Below are 23,101 nucleotides of genomic sequence, written 5' to 3'. Positions count from 1 at the left end.
TTGTAATTAAAGTCCTTGTAACATCTGCAAAAGCAATTGAATGTCTATGAGAAGGTACTTGTTTTGCTGTCCATTTCCTCTATTGACCAGCTAGTACAAATCAGATTATTTCTAAAAGGCTGCGAGCTTTTGGAGAATCAAGTATTCAAAGCATTCAGATACAGATTTTTCAGTTCTGTTATAAAAACATCAGTGGCTATGCTATACGGCAGCTCACTGGTCATGTGCCAGAAGATACAGATACATTGCTATCCTTTTGTCTAACTGTGTAGAAAAAAGAAAACTTGACAGTTATAGGTACAAATATAGACCTGATTCATTGACCTTGGAGGTGTTACACCCACCCTGAATTATGCCCGCTATCTTTCCAGTCAAAACCTGTAAAAGCAAGGAAACCAACTATGTCATTTAGACTTGACATTGGCATTACTGAAAACAAAAGCTCAAGAAAGATGATTCAAATTATTCAAGTTGCTGTAGGTAAGTAACTAAGAGGGTGGAACTACTGAGAAGGTTTCCTCTCCCCCTTGCTAAAAGCATTTTCCTCTGAAAGTTCAGAAGCGTAGTACATGCGTGATGCGAGAGTGCTGCCCATAAGAATGCATTATCCCTTGATGTTTAATCATTCCTTACAAGTAACTTTACTTGGGTTTGTAGTCAGTGTTACATCTGCCAGCTGATGGCTAGACACTACCAATTAATTAGCTAAATCCCCTGTAACTTACAGCTCTGCATTTCTAGCCTCTCTGCATGTGACTCAAAAGGCAGCCTCCTCCACACCTTCTCCCTGCCAAGCCAAGACAGAAGAATCTTTGCTAAGGTTATGTCAGCTGGAAATCACTCTTTGCATATCTTAAAGCATTGTGTAGATAAAAGAGCTGCAGGGAACCTGTTGTCACTGTCTTTATTAAAAAATCCAGGTAATAGCATTAGTTTGAAATTCAGTAGGAATAAAACGCACTGATCAAACGGTATGGTCTAGAGGATTAGTCAGAAGGCTGGCGCTCTGAATTCCAGCGCCTGCTGTGCACTGGCTGACCCTGGGCACGTTACCTGCCTCCTCTCTACCTGTCATCCCCATCCGTGCACTGAGGATGAGCTGACCCACAGATCTGTTTTGAGGCTATCTCAGGCAAAGCACCTTGAAAGCCAGGTTTCGCATAGCCATGCACAACTCGGATAACAGCACATCTTGTCCTTTCCAATAAGCCCCAGTCGCAGGCTGCTCCGTGAACTGCAACTTCATGGCTGTTTTCTGGAGCCCGATTCAGCTACGAATCCATGTGTGTTTTCAGGAACTCAAGCCAATGGAAATCTGAGAAGGTGCTGATGGCAGCAGGGGTGCGAACACCCCCATGTCCTGAGGAGGCTAGGGGAGGCTGCAAAGAAAAGGCAATGTGGAGAAGAGGCAAACTGCTCAATGGTTTTAGTTGCCAACGGGCAGGTTCTCAGTAGAGCCTTGTTCTGAGGCAAGTTGTGATGATGTGGCGAGACTTCGTCCCTCAGCCTTATTTTTTGCATTCCACAGCTTGAACCCATTCACCTCTTACAAACTGCGAGTGAAAGCAACCAACGATATCGGAGACAGTGACTTCAGCGCGGAGACCGAAGCGGTCACAACTCTGCAGGATGGTAAGTGAGGAGGAGAGGGACGCGGGGGGCATCGCCGTGGGATGGGCGCTCCCCAGTGCTCCTAGGTTTGCTGGACCCGCTGCAGTATGTGCTCCACTGGGACAGTGGAGTGAAAATTCAACATCCAATGCAGTTTTGTTCATAGGAGATTGATACAGGTAGTAATGAGATGTGGCTGAATTAATAACAGGCAGCCTTAAGTGTCCTGCTGTGCCCTCTGATAATGAATCATACTTTCAGGAGTCTCAAAATGGAATTAAACTCCATTTGATTGGCTTCCAAACTCTGCACTAACCATTATCTTTGCAGAAATTGAATAATTTACAAGAGATCATTAAAAATAAATGTAGAACCATGCATATATTTGAAGAAGTTTCTTCAATTGTTTTCACTCAGAATCCACATCGGTCTGCAATACGGCAAAATTGCTGAGGTATAAGTAAGAATATGAAGCTCCTGGAAACATGAGCGTTTAATCCTGCAGATCAGGGCTAATAAACTGTGAATGACATTGACAAGGCTTTTATTTTTAGCCTTAGAGATCAGCTTCTAATTCCTTGATTGTATAAAGTCAATGCCTGAATGCCGAAGTAGCTCTGATGTCTCGAATGGAGAAAGGAACGCTGCAAAGCGTGAAAAAGCATCAGTATTTACCCTCAGCCTGTGAAATGGGGTAATATTGGGATACATATATATATGGTGCTAGGAATTAGCCAATATTTCATACAGCGCAAGGAATGACTAGTTAAATATGACATTGAGATATAAAAATAGGAGACAGTTTTGCAAAGGAATGTTTAAAGAATGTAATCTTGAAATCAGAAAAACAGAGGACAGAGCTCAGGAATATCCCAAGTTAAACAAGAACCCATGTAATACTTGAATAATGTGCCTAGAAGCCTTTTAAAGACATCCTGACTCCCTACCTTCCTCAACAGCAGCTGCTGTATTGGCGCAGGCTGTAACCAGTACTAATGAGGCAGCACTGACTCACTGTTTCAGAATTTAAAATTTTATTTTCAATTCTCTTTGAATTTAGCTACAGTGAATCCGGATTTATGCTTGGCCTCCTCACAACACAACAGGGAAACACTGTGAAGTCTTCTCACCTCCTTAACAAACTGAACATTTATTCCGCTGAGCAAACCTGGTGCTGCCACTAGAGCATTGCACTGTGGAGAGCTGTCAGCTCCTGATAAGCCTTCCCTTCTTCGTATTTGAGCTGCTAAAGTGTGTGTGTGTGTATGTTATAGACCGTGGGCACAGGAATGGGTTAACCCATGGTAAATCAAGCTATCCTAACTAAAAAAATATGTGAATAAGTGACACAGACTCCTAAAAACAAGGTGGCCTGCCCCAACTGCAGCAAAAATACCATGGAAAATTTGGGAGCAGTTTGCTCGTACTTTCAAGCGCGCACGCAGCTGGTTTAACTTCCTTTCAAATGTGTATCCAGTTGTTTGTGAGCGACTGGCATGCTGCAGCTTCCTTCAGATTTATGCCCTTGGCTTTTCTCTTATTCCTGCTCAAGTTGCCAAGGCCACAGATAGAGCAAGAGATGTACGAGAAGTGGCTGGCTTCTGCCTGGATTGCAATATTCATATCCGCCGCATTGCTTTTGAGACCACGTAGTAGCTGGGATAGGAGATTTTCTTCGGCAGCGAAGAAAGAGAATCTGATGAATAAAAGCTACCTGCTTTTCACCCTGTTGCTATAACTGCTTTGGTTACCTTTTTTTCTTGTTTAGTTCCAGGTGAACCACCCAGTTCTGTGTTAGTAACTCCCCACACAACTTCATCTGTCCTTGTGCAGTGGCAGGTAGGTAAAATGAGAAATTTTGATGCTTACGGAACAATTTTTTTGGTTGCTTTGACTTGTTGACCTTAATGGTGCGTTGCAAGGGACGTTTTCCCAAGCTGGAAGTACTGTAGTAAAGTTGAAGGACTGCAGCTACTTCCTTATTTTCCTGATCTAGACATATATTTTAGTGATGGATCGAAATTTCTGGCAGTCGCTTTTACTTTGTGCCCCATGAGGGAAAACTTGGGAGGTAAAGGAGTTTCTGTAGCGATGCCCAAGATCATTACTTGTACAGATTCTCCTGTCCTTTCATTGATATCAGTAGACATGCATCTTTACGTTGAAAACATTCAACAGAATGCAGCACTGGTAAAGATCAGGTAATCAAAAGCTCGCTTTCGTTCACATCGCATACTGCCTCCTTCAGCTGCTGAAATAATCAGAAGCGTATGCTGTGCCCGAGATCCTGTTCATGCCTTTGAGGAACTCCACATGCTCTTTTGGCTCTTTGAGGGCTAAAAATTGAGATTTCTTCAGAGAAAAGAAAGGAAGTTTGAGCTCTCCATAATATCTCTGAGTTGGATGTGAAAGTATTCGTGCCAAGTCTGTGTTTTATATAGGCATTTCCTCTGCCTTCCTTTATCTTTCAATACTGGCCTCCTGGGAGATGCTGGAACATTTTGTGACCCAGCGCCTGAGGCTTCTTTTTGCAGAGTGAGCATTAATAGAGGGAACCCAGTGGGGTACTGCACGTTATCCGTAACCTATCCTGGAAAGCCTCTGCCCGCCCTGCTCCGGAGACAATGTCCCACACACATAATAAGGATAACTTTGGACAGATTGCATTATAGTGAAAAATGTACATACGTGTTTACAGTACAGAAGGGGCTCCTTGCATTTTTGGAAAAAAATGTAAGTATGAGGGTCTGTTTATTGCTATGCAGCAGCACTTTAAAAATACGCCTGGCTGTGCTGCTGGGTTGCTGGCCCAAGTTCACGCAGCATAATACTAAGCAACATCATTGCTTACAGCATGTTGAACAAATAGAAGACAAGTTGAACATTTTTACCAAAAGAATTACGGAGAGATGTAAATCTACTGCCCCACCTACAAATAAAGCCCACAGTGAAGAAAAAAAGGTATACAAAAAGAGGACAAAGAGGATGTGAGGCATGATGCACTGCAGAAATAAACATTCCCCCAATTGACTGATTATTGGCGTGTAGTTAATGTGAAATAGGTGGTTGTTTAGGTAATTGGATGCTTTTTATTTCATGAAAATGAAATGGGGTTGTTGTGCCAGAGCCATCTCAAGGGAGTTGTGGGCGATTATATGTCATTACTACATGTATATTAATAGGTCCTGGCAATTCAGCCATACTATATTTTTCAAATAAACAAAAATCTTCAAGTCCCACAATAGCCTCCAATTAAGAGGAGGTTTCACAGCAGTGTCTAAGAAATAATGTAAACCGAAAACAGCAGTCAACCTAAATGGGAGAGTAGATTTCCAAGCAAAGCTAAATTTTTAACTTTGAGCTGTGTTAATAATTCACAAAACAAACTCTAGATGCACTGTCTGTGCTTTCAGCTGCTTGGTCCAATCAGTCCATTATTTTTAAATTTAAAGTAGGAAGAAAATAAGTCATTTCCATTGAGGTCTGTTGTATCAATAATGCAAGGTTATTTCAGATGTTCGGGAGGATGTTACAGTTAACATCAGGATCATGTACTGTTCTGCTTCTACCTTAGAGATAACAATTATTCAAACTTATATTTTAGTCTTTTTTTTATTTTTAAACAGCACAAAAATGTTTCTCTTACTTCTGTACAACATTACGGGCTGCCACTCATAATCTTTTTACCTATTTCAGCAGGTCCCTCAGGCCTTCCTACAAAATCCTAAATAATCCATTACATCAAAAGCAGAGTTTTGTCCATGAAAGACAGATAGGAAGGGGAAGAACTGACCTTTTAGCAGAGTACCCTTTTCAGGAAAGAATCATCATTTCCATGGCAAGGAGAAAGACAGTTTTCAAGCCATTTATTTTCTGAGCTTTCCTGTCCTAATTTAAAGGAAGGAAAAAATGGAGAATCACATGAAAGCATGAGAAAACAATGCTTGCTATCAACAAATCAGTGTTATATCACAATGAGGAATTAAGCCTTATCTGTTAGGCAGTTCTATGGCAGAGCAGGGAGTAACAGTATCTTTCTCAGATTCAGCAGTGTTTTCCGTTTAAGATTCTGTAGGATATTCCACCTCAACTTTTTTTTTTATTAAAAAAAAAAGAAAAAAAATCATAGTTAAAATAGGAAAAGACATTGAATATTTCCAAGAACACCTTCCTCCTAGGTAATAATTAACTGAAATACAAATCTATGTAATGTTCACAGTATTTTTTTCATCGTGTGAAGTTTGTTTCCATGCTGGATAGGCTTTGTTTTCTTGCAGCCTCTCTCCTTTGTGGTGATGCACTCAAGACGTATCTCGGTGGGCCGGTGCCTCCCTTGACCCTGTCTCTGGAGAAGGCAGTCCTCATGTTTTGCGTTGTGACTCCTCCCTGCCAGGACAGAGGGAGGCAAAGATGCTGCCATGCTGTGGAGCCCTTCTCTGCTAGGGCACCATCAGAGCTAAAGCAACTTCAGTATAACACAGAAAACAAAAGAGGAGTCAGAAGATTGGAAAAGAAAAAAAAAAATTCATGATAGATATACTAGTAATTGCCAGTGAACCATATCTCATCTTCTCCACCTTGCGGAGAAGGACGTTTCAGCCGGTCCATGAGCGATCATGTCATCAGGCAGCCCTGGAGAAGGCTGTCGCTTCGTTTGGTCTGTTTGCTCAGTCCCTTGAACAAGGTGCTCGGTCTGAGCCTGGGAAAGGCTGTTGTGTGAGAGGTTGATTTATTTGCCTTGTAAAATGGAGTCTGAGAGGGAATATGATTGCCCTTTTTAAAATACATCACAGGAGTAAACACCCCATAGGGAGAAGAATAATTTAACCCAAAAGGCAATCTTAGCACAGGAACAAATGGTTATAAACTAGCTATGAATTATTTAGATTAGAAATTAAATGAAGGTTTCTAACCACCCAAGTAGTGAGGCTTGGAACAGCTTTCCAGTTGGAATACTGGGAAGCAGAAAAATCAGCTTGTTTTCTGGTGGAGGTTGCTCTGTTTGTGAAAAGGACTTTAAGAAGCTGACTTTCTGCAGTCTTGAGGGCCTAGTCTTGATTCTTGAGGTCCCTCACAATCCTGTAACCGTAGACCATTCAGTAATGCAGATGCTGAATAATAGTGAAATGTGGTCAGAGCTTCCCCAAAGGATGGAGCACAATAATGAACATGAAACAATGATGAATGAGGTTCTCCAACCATGCAGAGCAAGTACAGCAAGATCTTGGGACTATTTGGATTGCTTTCAGCAGGCTCTGGGCAGGACAACCGCAAAAGGTGGTGGCTTCTTGCAGGAGCAGTTTCTGCTCCTTTTCCTGGTAGCTGTGCAGCTTTCTTATACTCTGGCTCACATAATTTTTCTTTTTTGCTTTCCATAAACTGCAGTCTTTCTACTTAATTCCTTCAGCCCTCACCCAAAGCCAAGTCCTTTGCACTGAGATAGGACAGGGCTCTCTCTCCTCTTGCCAGCATAATGAAGTAATGGAAAATTCGTGTCGTTTCTGGAAGCAGAATGCTAGGTTACTACCAAATATCTTCCTCCTTTCCTTTAAAAATATTCTTACTTTATTCATTAAAATTACATGTGGTATTATCTTCTATTGTGACAGTGTTTTACACCAGCAGTTAATTTTTCCACAATGGACAGAAGGTTTTCTTTAGTAAAGTTCTCAAGACTGCTAGGGATCTTTCTGGATTAAAGGCGAGATCATCATTAAAATCCTTTTCATTTATACTTTCAGCCCCTTAAATTTCAGTACAAGAATCTTTAAAAGATAAATGGTTCAGGGCATCTTTTCTTCTCTGCAGTTCTTAGCTTGTATTAGACTCATGAAAGTAATTTTTTTTTTTTTTTTTCCCCCAAACACGAAGGATCCCTTTGCTTGTCTCTATTTAAGCAAGCCATTCAGACAAAAATCTTCTTTTCAGTGTACTGGTTGTATATCTGTATCTGAGGGAAGATGTGAGGGGCTGCTGAAGAATCCTTGCTGAGGTACTATGTCTTTGAGCATCTTCCAGCATGTTGCAGAAGGAAAAAAAACTCATATCTGAGCCAGCCCAATAGCCATACATACCGTACTGCTCCAAGCTGTTATGGAGGAGACCTGAGTTTGCTTGTGGGACTGGACCTATGCAACACACCAGAGTCTATCATACTGTGACTCCTCTCTAAATGCCCCTCTGAGGCTATTAGAGCTATTTTCATCTTCTTAATTAAAGCCAGAATACACCAATGCAGTGTTATTTTCTCATCATTGTTATTTTCTTTGAGACTGTCTCCCACAGCATTCTCCTAGGGAAGCTGGTGGCTCATGGCTTAGGCAGGTGTACTCCTTGCTGAGTAAAAAATTGGCCAGGTGGCTGAGCCCAGAGAGTTGTGGTGAATGGAGTTAAAGCCAGTTGGTGACTGGTATATCTCAGGGCTCAGTTTTTAGGCCAGTCTTGTTTAATATCTTTATTGATGATCTGGATAAGGGGATTGAGTGTGCCCTCAGTTAAGTTTGCAGATGACACCAAATTGGCCGGGAGTGTCAATCTGCTCGAGGGTAGGATGGCCCTGCAGAGGGATCTGGACAGGCTGGATCAATGGGCCAAGGCCAGCTGGATGAGGTTCAACACAGCCAAGTGCTGGGTCCTGCACTTTGGTCACAAGAACCGCATGCAACGCTACAGGCTTGGGGAAGAGTGGCTGGAAAGCTGCCTGGCCGAAAAGTACCTGGGGTTCTGGTTGACAGCCGGCTGAACATGAGCCAGCAGTGTGCCCAGGTGGCCAAGAAGGCCACCAGCATCCTGGCCTGTATCAGGAACAGTGTGGCCAGCAGGAGCAGGGAGGTGATTGTCCCCCTGTACTCGGCACTGGTGAGGCCGCACCTGGAATGCTGTGTCCAGTTTTGGGCCCCTCACTACAAGAAAGACATTGAGGTGCTGGAGCATGTTCAGAGAAGGGCAATGAAGCTGGTGAAGGGTCTGGAGCACAAGGCTGATGGGGAGCGGCTGAGGGAGCTGGGGTTGTTTAGCCTGGAGAAGAAGAAGCTGAGGGGAGACCTGATCTACAGCTACCTCTACAGCTACCTGAAAGGAGGTTGTAGTGAGGTGGGTGTTGGTCTCTTCTCCCAAGTAGTTAGTGCCAGGATGAGAGGAAATGGGCTCAAGCTGTGTCAGGGGAGGGTTAGATTGGATATTAGGAGAAACTTCTTCACGGAAAGAGTGGTCAAGCATTGGAAGAGGCTGCCCAGAGAGGTGGTGGAGTCCCCATCCCTGAAGGCATTCAAAAAACTGGCAGATGTGGCACTTTGGGATGTGGCTTAGTGGGCATGGTGGTGTTGGGTTGATGGTTGGAATGATGATCCTAGAGGTCCTTTCCAATCTTAATGATTCCTAGTTTTACTTTCATTAAAAAATAATCCAGCCACCAAGCCAGGAGACATGGGGTTGCTTTTCTACCCTTAATTGATTTAGTAGTGGACTTGGTAATGTTAATGTTCTATGATTCTATTTTACTGAAAGACTGATCATAGAATCGTTTAGTTGGAAAAGACCTTTAAGATCACCCAGTCCAACCATTAACCTAACATTACCAAGTCCACCACTAAACCAATTAAGGGGCGAGCAATAATTAATTTCATGTTTCCTGGCTTGGTGGCTGGATTATTTTTTAATGAAAGTAAAACTAGGAATCATTAAGATTGGAAAGGACCTCTAGGATCATCATTCCAACCATCAACCCAACACCACCATGCCCACTAAACCATGTCCCCAAGTGCCACGTCTACCCATTTTTTGAACAATGCCAAATGAAAAATGTTCTATGAACACAGGAAAATAGCCACAAAAGAAATTCTGTCTTTGACAAAATAACTTATTTCTTTTCATCTCGGAAGAAGTGAGATACTGTTTTGCTGTTCCATTGCTGGTGGCCAGCAACACGCATTTTCAGGGACATGCTTTTTTATATTCTTTGTCACACACAAGTTTCTGTGGACCAAGAAGGAAAGGAGCTTAGCTCTTAGTGTAGTGCATCAGGTGTCAATTTGTAAGTAAAGAGCCTTTTGTAATTGCCACAGCTGAGTGAAATCATCAAAGCTGCCTTTAACTTGTGTTTTTCAAATTACACCACCTTTGACCCTGTACATTATTAATGGCTGCTTTCACCAGAGAGCACTGTGTCCCTTCACACGGGACCAGCGTCAGCTGTTGCCCATTGTGATGTGTTTGTTGCAATGCACATCTTAACAAGTCTGTTCTTAATTTGAATGTTTTTCAGCCACCCAAAGCTGGGAGTCTAAACGGCTTGCTGTTGGGATACCGAATCTACTATCGGGAGTTGGATTATGACACCGGATCTGGAACAGAATCCAAAACCATCCAGAACCCTTCAGCTTTAAGAGCAGAGCTCACACGTAAGCCTGTGTTTTGGACCATATGATATCCCAGAATGGCAATCCATCGTTATGCCAGACACTGTATGCCCTCTTGCCCCATGGAAATAACACACAATTGTGTCTAAGAGTGCTGAGGATAATTTAGCTTTTACACAATCAGGGTGAAGATGCTGAAAAATGCTAATAACTCTGATCAGCGTCGCTTGTAATGGTGCACTCTAATCTATGCCAGCATGTTTGAATTGATGTTCTGTCCCCCACGTATCCTCTGATTTCCTGCTTTCTGCTACCTCCATTTCATGATTACCCCGGCATACTTTGTTCTGCCATCAGACAAAAAAGAGAGACGCTTCATTTTCCTCAGCTGGGAACCTTTTTCTTTCTTGCTATTTTTTAATAGTTTTTGTAATTGACATTTTGTTTTTCTTTTTGCAGTATAAGAAAACAGCTGAGGAGAATTTTTAAATAGAATTTTTACCGTTTCGAAGTGCTTGTCCCTATTTTGGAAGAAAATAGCAAAAATGAGCAAGACTTTTAAGGTGCACGCTTTCCATGTTAGTCACTGGGGTTTTGGCTGACATGGAAAGAAGGTGGAAGGGGAGAGGAATAATAGAAAAATGAAAAGGATTTTTAGACAAAGGCTAGAAAGGAAATCAGAGGGAAGAATAGGCAGAATAAGATGATGGGAGGCAAAGATGTGAGCACACGATAGCCTGACAGATATGGTCCAGCAACGAGACATGCTCACAGAGGGACCAGCTTTTGTCCTGTTTGATGTCAGTGGAATATTCAGAATAAGCTAATACTTACTCTAAGAGCAGCAGGATAGGGTTGAGTGAGACTATTTTAATATCTTACATCATCTTCCATGTTTCCCTGAACCCGTAAAAGTGGTTTTTACAAAAGCAAGAGTAATTTTTGTGGGGGTGAGGAAAAAGTGGATGCTTTAAATATAACATAAGCACCTAACTCTGACCTCACTTATACGGTCAGTGCTGAATGAGACTTCTCAGGCTGTACAGAGTTTTAACCAGGACGGAGTAGAGATGTAAAGGTCCTATAGGTGTAGGTATGCATAAGCGGGATTTTTTTCCAGACGAAAGCTGAATGACTATGTATATTATCATGAAATAATGACTTTGGATGCTCTGTAGTCTCACAAGCCAGGGAGCCTGTGAAACCTACTGGTTTCCTCTCTTCCTTCTTCTTGGCTGGCCCTGCAGCTACGTTCCTAATAGCTGTAGAGTAGAAAAAAGTGTGCTGTACCTCTCCAGGGAGTCGAGAGAGAGAGAAAGGGGTGGAGACAAGTGTATTTTGAGAAAAATTTCCCTCTTTCTCCTCATAATATGACAATTCTCACTTTAGTACCCCTCCGTTCCTCACTGACCTATGGTTTTGCACATCTTAGCATATTATTACAATTGGCTCACAGCAGGAATATTGAATTCTATAAGCGAAACTGTGGGAAATCTAACACACATTTAAAGAAACAGGTCCTGTCCTACTGTAATTGTTCGCTCTTTGTGGCCCGTGTTCCAAGTCTTCACCCTGCAGCTCTTCAGGTTTTGAATTTTGAATGTTGAGAAATAAAGATGTCATACAGCGTTGAGAGTTTCCCCCCCTAGAAATTGTTTCCTTTTTGCTCATTTGTTCTATTTAGTCTAGGAGTCAGAACATTTCTGTGTTGTATATTTGTGAGATTCTCTGTTTGAGGAGGAAATGAAACAGCCCCGTGTGAGTGAGATGCCTTTGATGTGTTACAAGAGTGATGTGATTTTATTGCCCTTCAAGGTATAGTCCTAAAGCTCAAACTGTGTATGTGTGCGCTGCATCATTTGCCTCTGTCTCTGCTGTACATCATTTGCAATAACTGTTTCCTTGCACTGTAACAAGCTTTCTGCTTTGCTTGCCCTGAATAGCCCAAAGCAGCTTCAAGACAGTGAACAGCAGCTCTGCATTAACGACGTATGAATTAACACGTAAGTGCACATTGCCTTTAGATGAGACTCTTTGTAATGGTTCAAAATACACTATAGGCAAACTCCTATGGTTCTCCTCAGTGGATCTAGCAGAAATCAACACAGATTAATGATTCTGCTTTCTTGAGTTTCTTTTTCTTTAAGCCTTTGCTTTCCCTACATCAAGAGACATTGATGATACAAGTAGGTAGCTGTTGTAAAAATGTGGCTGCTGGGAAGGTAAAACATTATTGACTGTAACAACCCAGTATTGCTGATGCTAAATGAATTTTGATTTGCTTGCTACATATTTTGCAGTCCATCCGAGTTTAGCTGTATCACATCATTAGTCCTATGATTCAAGCATTGCGATGCTCAGGCATTCCGTGGAGTAGGAGGCCAGTTTAGAGAGGGCCCAATAAATTTATGTGCATCTCCAGAGGTGTTTTCAATTGGAAATGAATAAAATAGCATTCGACAGATTTAAAAGGCAAGTTGCTTTGTGGTGATGATGGTTCACTAGATAGGTTTTGCCCAAGGCTTTTTAGTCACAGATTGTGAAGGGCTTAAAAGAAAAAAAAAAAAAAAAGAAGCCCTATCCCCACTGAAACTTGCAGGCATGAACTCTCATGTGTTCCATTTTCTTCCACATCCAGTTAACACTAAAATCTCCCTTGTCGCTTTTCATGGCAGCAATTAACGTTTCCCTGTACAAGCTGCCCAGTACTATATCCTCTATATCTTACTGTTTTTTGTTTGTTTGTTTACAAACTTAGCATCATTATTGCTGATCTGCTTGCTACGTATTTTGCAGTCCGTCTGAGTCTAGTGGTATCACATCAAAAAGTTGGTGATGTATCAGACACCATTTTCAGTAAGCCTGAGACTGGGGAATAATGCTGGACTCTGAGTCAAATATAGGAGCACAACACTTGTAAACACTTCTGTGAAACTGAAATTAGATGAACCTGTATGATTGGGCTTATTGAACCTTACCAAACCGATGGCATACTGTCAGCCACAGAGTTTAAGGGCACTGTGTGATTTATAGATAGCAGAGAAAATTATTGGCAAAGGGAGAAATTTGGACCTGTGGCCATGCGTGTCTTAATCAATTCAATGCTCATTTAAATACAGCAATTTATATTATTGATCACTCTCTTACTCTAATTTCACTGTTAAATATTTTAGATGATAAATGTTTCTGTTAGGATTGATTCTTTCATCCTGAAAATGCAAAATCTGAAATGAAACTGCTCAGGCGCTGCCTCCCCTAATGACATTGACATGATTCTACTCCACCCTCGTTTGCATCTACTAATTACCCTCATACAATTATGGTTTTCTAGATTTTTTTTTTTTTTTTTATACTGCTCTCGCTTGCCTACCTCATCTGTCAGAGTAGTTTCTATAAGTCAGCAAAGAAATTGGTTGCCTGGTGGCCAAATGGAGTCCAGACTTAAAATTCTCCTTTCTCTTTGCGATTCACGTTCAGGCTGCAGTCACTTTGAAGGAGAAAGATACCCATGCAGTACTTTGAACGGGACTCCAGATTCCCCGCTGCAGATCTTCTGCAGCCTGCTTCAGCAGTGACGTTCGTGAGCAGTGCAGTTGCTAAATGACTCCCTGGATGAAAGTCCCTAGGATTAGGCAAAGGCTTGAAGCCATGTTCTTTCCTACCAGTAGAGTTCAAAAGGAGCTCATATGTTGAACATTTAAAGCAAAGTCCTGCCTTTTTCTGTCACTAAGAATGACCTAGCTAGTTCCTCTAGCTAGTTACCCATCAGGAATGATTCCTCTTACTGGAGCAACACTGTGAGGAAACACTGGAAAATCCTGCCATTTCATTGCAAAGATCTTTCAGAATTATGCAAGTCCTGCTGTGATGTGTGAATTAAGGAAGGATGGAAGTAGAGATTGCACTAATTGTACTGTTTAATGCTGTTTTTCACAAGACAGAAGTCTGGTGATAAAGAGGTGATGGAGTCTAAAAAGTACCTGTAATACAGTATAAATAAGTACCTATAACATTTTACTTTTTCAGAGTTGAAGAAATACAAGAGATATGAAGTACTGTTGACAGCATACAATGTGATTGGTGAGAGCCCTACCAGCACACCAGTGGAAGTGTTTGTGGGCGAAGCAGGTAGGTAAAAGGAAAATGAGTTAATTTTGTTTCTTTTAAAGTACTGACATGTTTTAATATTCTCCAGATAATAATATTTTTCCAGGAAAGGAATGAGTTGAAAAATTCCCCAGTCATGATCACTGACAGTTTTTGGGAGTGTCATCTCCTGGAATAGGTTGGCACTGACAGTTTCTTGTCATTTGAAAGCCACGAATAAGGGAGAAGGGGCATTTGAAAGAAAGCAGAGAAAACATTTTTTGGAGTTGCAGGAGGATGACTGTTCGTACCAAATTAGCTTGAGGGAAAAATTGACTCAAGTTAAAGAAGTGAAAAGTGGAGCACAGGAAAGCCACAAGGGAAAAGAAACAAAACTACAAAACAAGGGAGACTTGGAAAGGTGCATCTTTTATTTTATAGATCTCTGTGTAGAGACATTGCCTGTGCACCACACCTGGCTCTATTTTTATGCTCCTGAAGTCGAGAAGACATTGTGTCCAGTTTAATGCTATCTTTGGAGGCACAGATGATGATTACTCTCAGGAACATGCAGGCTCTATACGTGCATCCAGGCTCTACAGAAGCTGAGGGTCAGTGGCACTATTCATGCCTTTATTTATTATGGATCTAGTGCATGAATCCAGGCTGTATTTATGAAATGTAACTCACTGATCATTTCAAAATCCCTCCGTTGGAAGGCTGGAGGCAGAAATTGGGACGAGACAGTTAACTAGACACTTCTTTGAATGCTTTGTGAAACAGGTGATTTTGCAGAGCCGAGATAACCCACAGCTGAGTCTGTTCTTCTCAGTAACTCTAGCTGAGAAGCGCAGGACTGGAATAGCTGATGTCTTTCTCACAGCCGCGATGGTGGTGCCGTATTTATGGTGACCCCAGCTGGAGAGAGGCTGGCGCCGAAATGCTGTTAGTTATGGTATTAATTTCTGCAGCAGCATCTTTTGAAGCTTAGAACAAGAATAGGCGACACGCACCCTCCTGTTGTTCAGCGTGCCGCTGTGAACGAATCTGATTACACTTTTGTTCTTCTGTCTCAAGGCTAGGATGTAGAAGCTATCAAACCCAGCACTAATTCATTTTATTATTATTCATTAAATATTCTATTGCTCAAAACTAAGCAAAGAACTTTTTTTAACTCTACTGCACATTTTTTTTAAACTCTACTTAACCTTTTCATTTCAAATATGGTGTAACATTCACTATCTTTCTCTGAAAACATCATAAATTAATCAGAGCAGCATGGTTCTGAAGAGACAGCTGGCAATATTTACTTTTTTTTTTTCTAGTTTGCTGCTGCTCCAACTTACTTCTGCAACTGCAGCAAAGAAAGCCCCGAGTGGAGCCAACTGTATCTGGCTTCAAAATACATTTTTGTCTCAGAGCTAAATATCTCACTGCTGCAAATGGAGCCAGCACATGCATTTATACACATGTACACGGCACAGAAAATCAGCTGGGGAAAACAAGTGAATGCTGTTACATCATGTCTTTTAATCCCACAGCCCAGGTCTTTCTTATTGTAACTCAGGGAACAGGGCAATGGAAGGAGCCAAACTTGGGAGGAAACTGAGATATCCAGGAGACCTTCTTTCACAGGCAGGGCTCCTGTATCTGAAGTTGTAGCATGACTCAGATGGTTTTTTAGAGATACTGGATTTACCTCTGGTTAGGGACAAGCCAGGTTCATGCGGTAGAAATGATGAATGTAGGATCTTCCTGCCGATTTTCGCTCTTGTTGTGTGAAGTTATTACGCTTTGTTATATAACTGCCTCTTCCACCTCCAGAACTGGCTGTGATTTATACTGTGAGTAAAGTGATTGGAGCTGGTATTGCAATTTAAGTTTTAAATTGATTTGTGACACCTTTGAGTTAAAGTGTGCTGTGGAAATACAAGTTTTTGTTGTTATTGTTTGCTTGATGTTCTTACTCATGGTAAAGGCAGTTAAGCAGCAAGCTGAAAAAAATGGGTCTGCTTAGCTTCAGCAATGGGGCATCCATGTTAAAAATAGAGAAAACCTTCCCAGTAAAGAACAAGTGCTGGCAACACAGGCATAGCACTGAACACAAAATGACTGCAGGGGACCAGTCCCTGGTCTGAAGGCCCCAGATAAGTTACATCTCAGTACTGTTAAACAGTGCTTTGTTCTGCCGTAAGGGTTGCAGTAATTCTGGTAGGTGCGAGAACATTCCTCTCTTGGTTGTAAAAAGGAATACACAGCATGTGCCTTTGGGGAAAGGTGCTGGGTTTGGGCCAGTTCAGTGAAAATACCCGATTCTGTGCAGTCCTGGTGGGCGTTTCGTACAGCGTGGGGCACCTGGAAATAATGCTGATGGTTGATGTGCTGTTCAGCTTCTATGTCTGGTGCTGCCAGATGAGCGCTGCAGAAGGAGGAGTGTCTGTAATTCCTTCCCTCTTGCGCTCTCCCCTGTTATATTTGAAGATTTTCCTGTCATCATATCTGGATTTTTACAATAAAAGCTCAAGTAGACAATGGAGTCTCCTGACAAACTTGGGGGGAAAAAAAAAAAATGCCATTAACACCAACCTTCTGGCAGTTTTGCCATCAAACAAGTAAAAAGCACCCAAATGGGGAATTTTCTTGAGCTCTGGCATGCTGTTGAGCTGTACCCCAGCCAACAGCCTCCTTGGGCAGCCCGAGCGCTCAGGTCTCACTTGGCTCTGACTGATGGGCAGGGGGAAATTTTGGGAGAGAACAACCTGCTGGTGGGCAACAGGCCAGACATGAGGAACAGACCTCTGTATCCTGACTTGTCTGGTGAATAAGGGAGCTGGACGCAAGTGTTTTGGGTTTGGGGTTGGGGTTTTTTTTTGCTACAGGCGGAGCAAAACCTTTTTCTTGTTACAGTAGCCCATAAGATCAAAGCCCCAGGCAAAGGTTGCATTTTGAGTTCTACCTGGATGTTTGCAAAACTCACTAACGTGAAGAGCAATTCTTCCTTGTGCCAGGAGAGCGGGCTGGGATTTCTTGCGCTCAGTGCAGCTGGGAAGGATGCGCTGCTGTTCAGTCTGAAGAGAACCAGTGTGCTTCCCCCACCTGCCTCAAGCATCTGGAGCCCTCTCCTCCACAGACCATGAGAAGATCCTCGTAACATCGCCTTTTTAGAGGTGGCTGCAGCTCTGCCCTGCTCATTAGAGAACCATGTGCATCTCCCAACAAATGACAGAAAAATTGAAAGCTGCCTCTTGCAGAAATTAGGAAGGGAGTCGTAGCCCCGTCGGCAAGCCCCCTTCTCACCTAGTTAATTCATTTAACAGTTCAGCTGTCAGGGATGCCAGCTTTGATTGGGAAGGCAGTGAGTGTTCAGCGAGAGGCTGGGTACTGATATTCATCCCAGCCCTAAATGCAGCTGCTACCAGAGGTGCTGTTCTACTCAACTGAAATTAAGACTCTGTTAGAGCAGCCACTATATCGAGAGCATTATTTTACCAGGTCACTGTCACTATCTGATTGTGTGGTGGGCTCTGGAGTTCAGGAGACTCCACTACCTGCATTTTAATTAAACAGAAATCACAGGTTTGGGGCAGGGGTGCTTCAACTAATTTGGGAAGGTGAATAAAATGGAAGGCGGCAATACAAATCCTGTGCTAACGAGCCTGCAGCCTCCAGTGCTTCTCCCATATACTGCAAAGCTGTTCTGGATGAAAAATAATGGAATTCATAATTTCTTCCAGCAGCTGCTGCTGGAGGAGAGCGCATGTGTGCGGAGAGGAGGTAGCAGAAGGGGTGAAGTGCACCGAGAGACACCAGCCTTTAAACAGGTTCTAAATCCATTTGTGTGAAGAGGGAGTGATGTGTGTCATTATAACTGATGGTGACATTGGTGACCTTCAGAATTCACAAGAGCTGATGAGGCTGGTTTGTCGTTGCTGTTCTTTTCCATAATGATCTCTGAGAGCTGGTTCTGTAATGGGAAAGGGAAGGAGTAAAAAGAGCTGGAAGACAGAGACTTCTTAGAAGTCCTCCGTTGAAATGCCGCCTTGGTCGCTGGCATCGTCTTTTGGAAAAGTAGGTTTCCTGGCCATCTCACTTTCTCCAAAGTGAAGCTGTAGCTTGGAAAGGAATGGGAGTAGGACAGGGGGATGACTGTTTCTTACCTCTCTTTTCTTACCATCTTCAAAAATTTGACACTACCTCTTGGTGCAAAGCTTGCAGATGCTAAAGCAGGTTTCCCACTGTTTTCCGCAATTGTTTTCATCCGCCCTCCTGCCTGTGGCTCCACAGGTGTTCCTGGAGTTCCCAAACTTTATTTTGTCCGCCTGTAGCTGACACATGGAGGGAAGCCCTGCTCTGCCAGTAACTCAGAGCTGCCTGGCCACCTCCAGCATTTTACAGGCAAGGAGTAGAAACCATCTGGAAAGCTCCAACACCAAAAATAGTGATTTAGGTTTGGGAAAGAGAAGACAAAATACAGAGAAGCAGCCATGCTAAGGAGAAAGAAGCCTCGTAAAGAAGCAAAGATTTGACTCCAGGCACCTGGCTTCCCTTTGTAAGCTGCTCCTAGCAAAGAGCTCTTGTCCCTCCTTAGCTGGTTATCTGTGTTCAGGCAATGTCCCATTGTCTCTGACGCTAATGCTGGAGAAGGTTGTCAGAACAAGGCTGCTTTGTCCTTGAGTATTTTCAACTGTTTCTGTGGCATCACTCTTTTCATGTGTTCATACAAAATACCCTACGTGGTGTCACCTCCCCATCGTAGGTCACTTTCTGGAGAAGGGAGTCCCTCAGCATTACCTTGGGCCCCCCTTCCTCTTACAGCACAGAAGCTTTATTTCCTTCCCTGCCCCGAATGTGGCTGAGAAGATGCTGTGTAGAGAAGTCCCCTGTGCCTCCTTGTTAACAGCCTACAAGAGGAATGACAACATTTCAGCGCATTAGAGCTGGCAGCTTCAATCAGTCTGCTGTGGCCCCCTTGGCTGTTTTCTCCTATCTGTTTGGGACACGTGGGCCATGTCTCTCGGTGACTGACTGTGCGTATGCAGATAGCGAGTGCGTTGCTGCTGGCACAGCTAGAAGAACTGGGTGGGCATTTCCATCCCAGACACCACTGGCAGAGGGAAGAGAAAAGGATTATTGTGGCCATTTCACATTGCAGTAGTCTAAAACCTGTCAGCCTAGGGACAGTATCTTCCCATGATAAACAAAAGGGGATGGAGGGAAGCTATTGGAAAGTAGTATAATAAATAAATTATTGGTTTCACTTGCTCAAACTTTAAACAAAGGGGTTCACCTTCCTTGGCACTTTAAAAGCACCAAGCCTTTGAAATGTTAAGGTATTTGCCTTTTAATTGTTGACACTTCTGAACATCAGCAAAAGGCGGCTTTTGGGGGATGGCAGGGTGTTTGAAACATTGATCTTCCTTTTCCCCTCCCCTTTAAATTTAAAGAATCTGCAGAGCTGTTCCAACATTATGGTCAATTGTGAATGAGCTTTACACAGCCCTTCTGGGAATGCTCTGCCCCAGGAGTGATGCTGGGTTTTCATCCTGTCCCCAGTGTCTTTCTCCCTGAAGAAGGAGGAGTTCTCCTCTGAGCTTGGAGTTAAAGATCCAAGCCATGTTCTCCACAATGCACTAAAAGAGAGAGTAAAGTCAGAGCAGAACAAGAAAGCAAAACTATAGGAAGATGGAGAGGAAAAAAAAGTGGTGAGACATTTCCTGTTTGGACTGGGAAAGAAACCTCTTTTCAGTTTCTCTTGCATTACTGGAAACCATTATGCCTGTATCCCAACAGCGTTCCGTTTCTGAGAGTAGGATCAGCCCCTGGGTACATGCCGTCAGTATTTCTTGGTGGATTTTAAACTCCTCCAGACTAACTCTATACAAGGTTTCCACTTGGGGCTTGTCTGCACCAAGTCCAATTTGGATTTGTTGTTCCCATCAACGCAGCTTCACTGGTGGTAATAGCAGGATAGATAGCACTCAGCTGCATTATCTAATCCTGCAGGGCTGCGACAGGAGAGTAAAAAATAACAAACTAAAGTGTGCCTACATTAGAGCATTAGTCATTCCTTGTGTGTTACTGGTATCGCTGCAATGCTGGGGAATTATGGATATGAATTTTCTATATAAACTTTAGCTCCCTTTTCCTATTCAAACTAGCTATTTTTTTAAGGGTAGTTTGACGTTCTTAATCTGTTTACAGATGAGCACAAAGGTTTCATAATTAAACTTCCAAATTTGGTAACTTAGCTCAGTAGCTGCTCTTACAGTGGTAAGGCAGAAAGTAACCGTGCCAGTGTGAGTCTGTGGAAGAAGTGTCCTTAGTGTCAACATGTCAAAAAGACATCCCTGCAGCTCTCTGGAGACTGAAATCTAATGTCAAGGCAGAAGGAAGAAAAGTCTAAGTGAGAGTCGTACTGCTGTCAAAGCAAGTTATTCTACCATACAGGAAAAGGAATTTTAAGGGAATGCACTGGAAAGCAGTGTCCAGATTGAGACATAATTTGATGGGCTTATTTGACATCTTTAATTCTCCATTGACAATCCAGAGGCTCCCTAAAATGATTTGCAGTGTTTTCATGCTGCAAGTAAAAGCTGAATGCGCGCCTCATTAACAGCTCATTAAGTTGTTAATATTGGTCATAAGCAGCCTTTGGTACAGCACAATGCTTTATACAGTGCGGCAGCTCCTGCTTAGCTCTGGTGTAATTGCCTCTTTTTATCACGTCTCAATGTGGGAAAGATGCTTCTGTCCAAGCAAAAATGTCATCAGTTTTTGATCAGCTGCGGCTTGCTTATCTCTGCCACTGCTATTGCTGGTGTGGGTGGCGTTGGGCTGCAATTGCCATGAGACGTTTTGCTCAGATGATGAACTTCCATCTCACAAACCCAACAATTTGATGTCGATTTTCAGTACTGACTGTAGCCGGAGACAGACAGACTCTCTGTACTCAAATTCATCATCAGGACTCCTGTCTTTGTTCTGTAGTTGGTGCAAGCAGTGGTGGGAGTGGTAGGACAAATTAGCTGTTCTGCTGCAGTGCTATATGGCCTGTGAAGAACCGAGTGCAGGGACATCCCTGCACAGTACACAGAGGGCAGAGGGATGAGAAGCCTGATCGCGTATGCAAAGCCTTACTGAACTAACAGCAGAGCTACTCCATTAAAAGCAAAGGAATTAACCTTCCTTTCAAAAACATGAGCAATCAGTAGTAAAGTAAAACGGCCCATAAACTGCACTGGTAAAGAAGCGGGGAAGTCCCTGGCTGAAAACTCACATTCAGGAAGACACAGGCTGGAGTTTGAGTATCTTTGACTAAAGGGTTATATCTGCAGCCATTCCTCTAATTGTGCAGTCCTGCTCTGCTTGTTTTCAGTCATCCTGGGAGATGTGAGCAAAATGTTGTAAGTATTTTCATATAGGTCTCGACTCCCGTGGCTTTGCCTCCTCTGAACGGCTTTGCTGTGAAGCCAGCTGTAGAGAACACAGTTGGTTTTCTTTTCTGACATCTGTTTGCTGTATCCGTCGTCAATCATGGAACTTGAGGCATTTCAGTTTGCCTGTTGTAGACTGAAAACAAAAAAGTTGCCATTTTTCCTTCTGAAAGTACGAATTGGCAATATTCTAAAACATTTTCCCCACAACAATCCAGACACTGAGACGATATGGGGGTATAGGACCACAGCGATGAACTCAGGGATGCTATGGCTGCAAAATAAGCAAAGAAAGAGGAAACTCCTATTCAGAGTTGAGAAAATGTAAATTTAATCTCTCTCTTTCCCCAGGAGGACAAGATCACAGTCATCCATGGGATCCCTGGGGTTCCCTGACCATTGCAATCTGTAAATCCTAAATTAATCTCTCATGGGGGTCAGCTACCCAAACTTGCGTTAAAGCCCCAGTGAAAGGTTATCACAGTGGCAGATCTCACCTGCTCAGTTTGACTTTTTTCCAGTACGGCTTTTAACATTCGGTACATGGCAAACCCAGTGGAGATTCACCCTAATTATCTGATACGCTCTCTTGACTTTAGTGGAGCATAACGAGTTGTCGGTGCTTATTAGGCTTTAGTAGGTGCTGCCATTACTGTTAGTGAACATTAAGTGGGTGCTTTTGTTGGCTGCCATGAACTTGTGTTATTATGGTATTAGAGTGTGGGATTAACAAATTATAATGAGTGGAACATGACTATAAATGGAGGAGGAGGAGTCTTGGGAACCGGAGAGCCTGGGGAAATAGTCTGAAGTAGGTAATTTTGCCTCTGTCTAATGGGTAGACTTTTTTAGGAGAGTTGAGAGCGGTACTTTCCCACCTGATGCTGCTCCCACTCCTCCCGGTGCACACGACGGAGGATCAGGCCAGAGTATCAAACACTCAGCAGTTCTTCACCATCCCTTGCACCCTTGAACAACCTTCAGTACCTCCTGGGGGGGTGAATCCTGCGCTCATCAGAGCTGACACTGCTCTCAGTTACACGACTTTCACACTGGGTTAGCTCTACTAGCTTTAGCGGAGCTAACCCTAATTTGCATTGATGTAAGTGAGAGGGGATTTTAGCTTGTAGGTTTATGCCTGTATGTTTGTTTGCGCATACCTAATGCTTGTCAGACTCTTGCTGTTCCTGCTCATGGGTCCGTCTCTGCTGACTGATGGGCTGCCCGCCTGTGTGTGATCATATCTTTGTTGACACAAAAGAAATAGAGGAAAAAGCTCATTTTGGGTTTTTTCCCCCCTTCCTTTTTTAACCACCTGTATGCCCTTTCCAGAGGCAGTCTGAGAGTTCTGTAAGGGCTTTACTTTTGGGCCAGGCGCTCTCAGTCCCTTGATGGATAATCTCAGTATGCAATGTGATAGCCTATTTTAGGTTTGTATTAGCTAAGTAGAACTGTGGGCTTCAGCAGAAGAAAAGTGTGTAGTTTTTGTTTGCAGGCTCTAACTGTTTCGCAGTACTGCTCTGTGAGGTTCGCCTTGGTTGTAGGCATTGTAATGCAATCACGGTAACTTTTTCTGCATCACTCAGACCATGTCTGTCCCATGAAAATCCTGGG

At 42.9% G+C, this 23,101-nt stretch overlaps 1 protein-coding gene across 1 annotated transcript in view; it reads left to right on the top strand.

The window, feature by feature from the left end:
- SDK1 (sidekick cell adhesion molecule 1) overlaps positions 1–23,101 on the top strand; it is a 417,731-nt gene that overhangs the window by 360,500 nt on the left and 34,130 nt on the right. The window contains exons 31-35 of the mRNA XM_075718433.1: positions 1,529–1,632; positions 3,380–3,450; positions 9,875–10,010; positions 11,912–11,971; positions 13,995–14,096. Of these exons, the coding sequence (XP_075574548.1) occupies positions 1,529–1,632; positions 3,380–3,450; positions 9,875–10,010; positions 11,912–11,971; positions 13,995–14,096 (473 nt within the window). The remainder of the gene's footprint in view (positions 1–1,528; positions 1,633–3,379; positions 3,451–9,874; positions 10,011–11,911; positions 11,972–13,994; positions 14,097–23,101) is intronic.

The sequence above is a fragment of the Pelecanus crispus genome, chromosome 11 (genome assembly GCF_030463565.1).
Source record: "Pelecanus crispus isolate bPelCri1 chromosome 11, bPelCri1.pri, whole genome shotgun sequence".
NCBI classification, from domain to species: domain Eukaryota; kingdom Metazoa; phylum Chordata; class Aves; order Pelecaniformes; family Pelecanidae; genus Pelecanus; species Pelecanus crispus.
The sequence above is the reverse complement of the archived record's forward strand: the minus strand, read 5'-3'. Positions and strand labels throughout refer to the sequence as shown.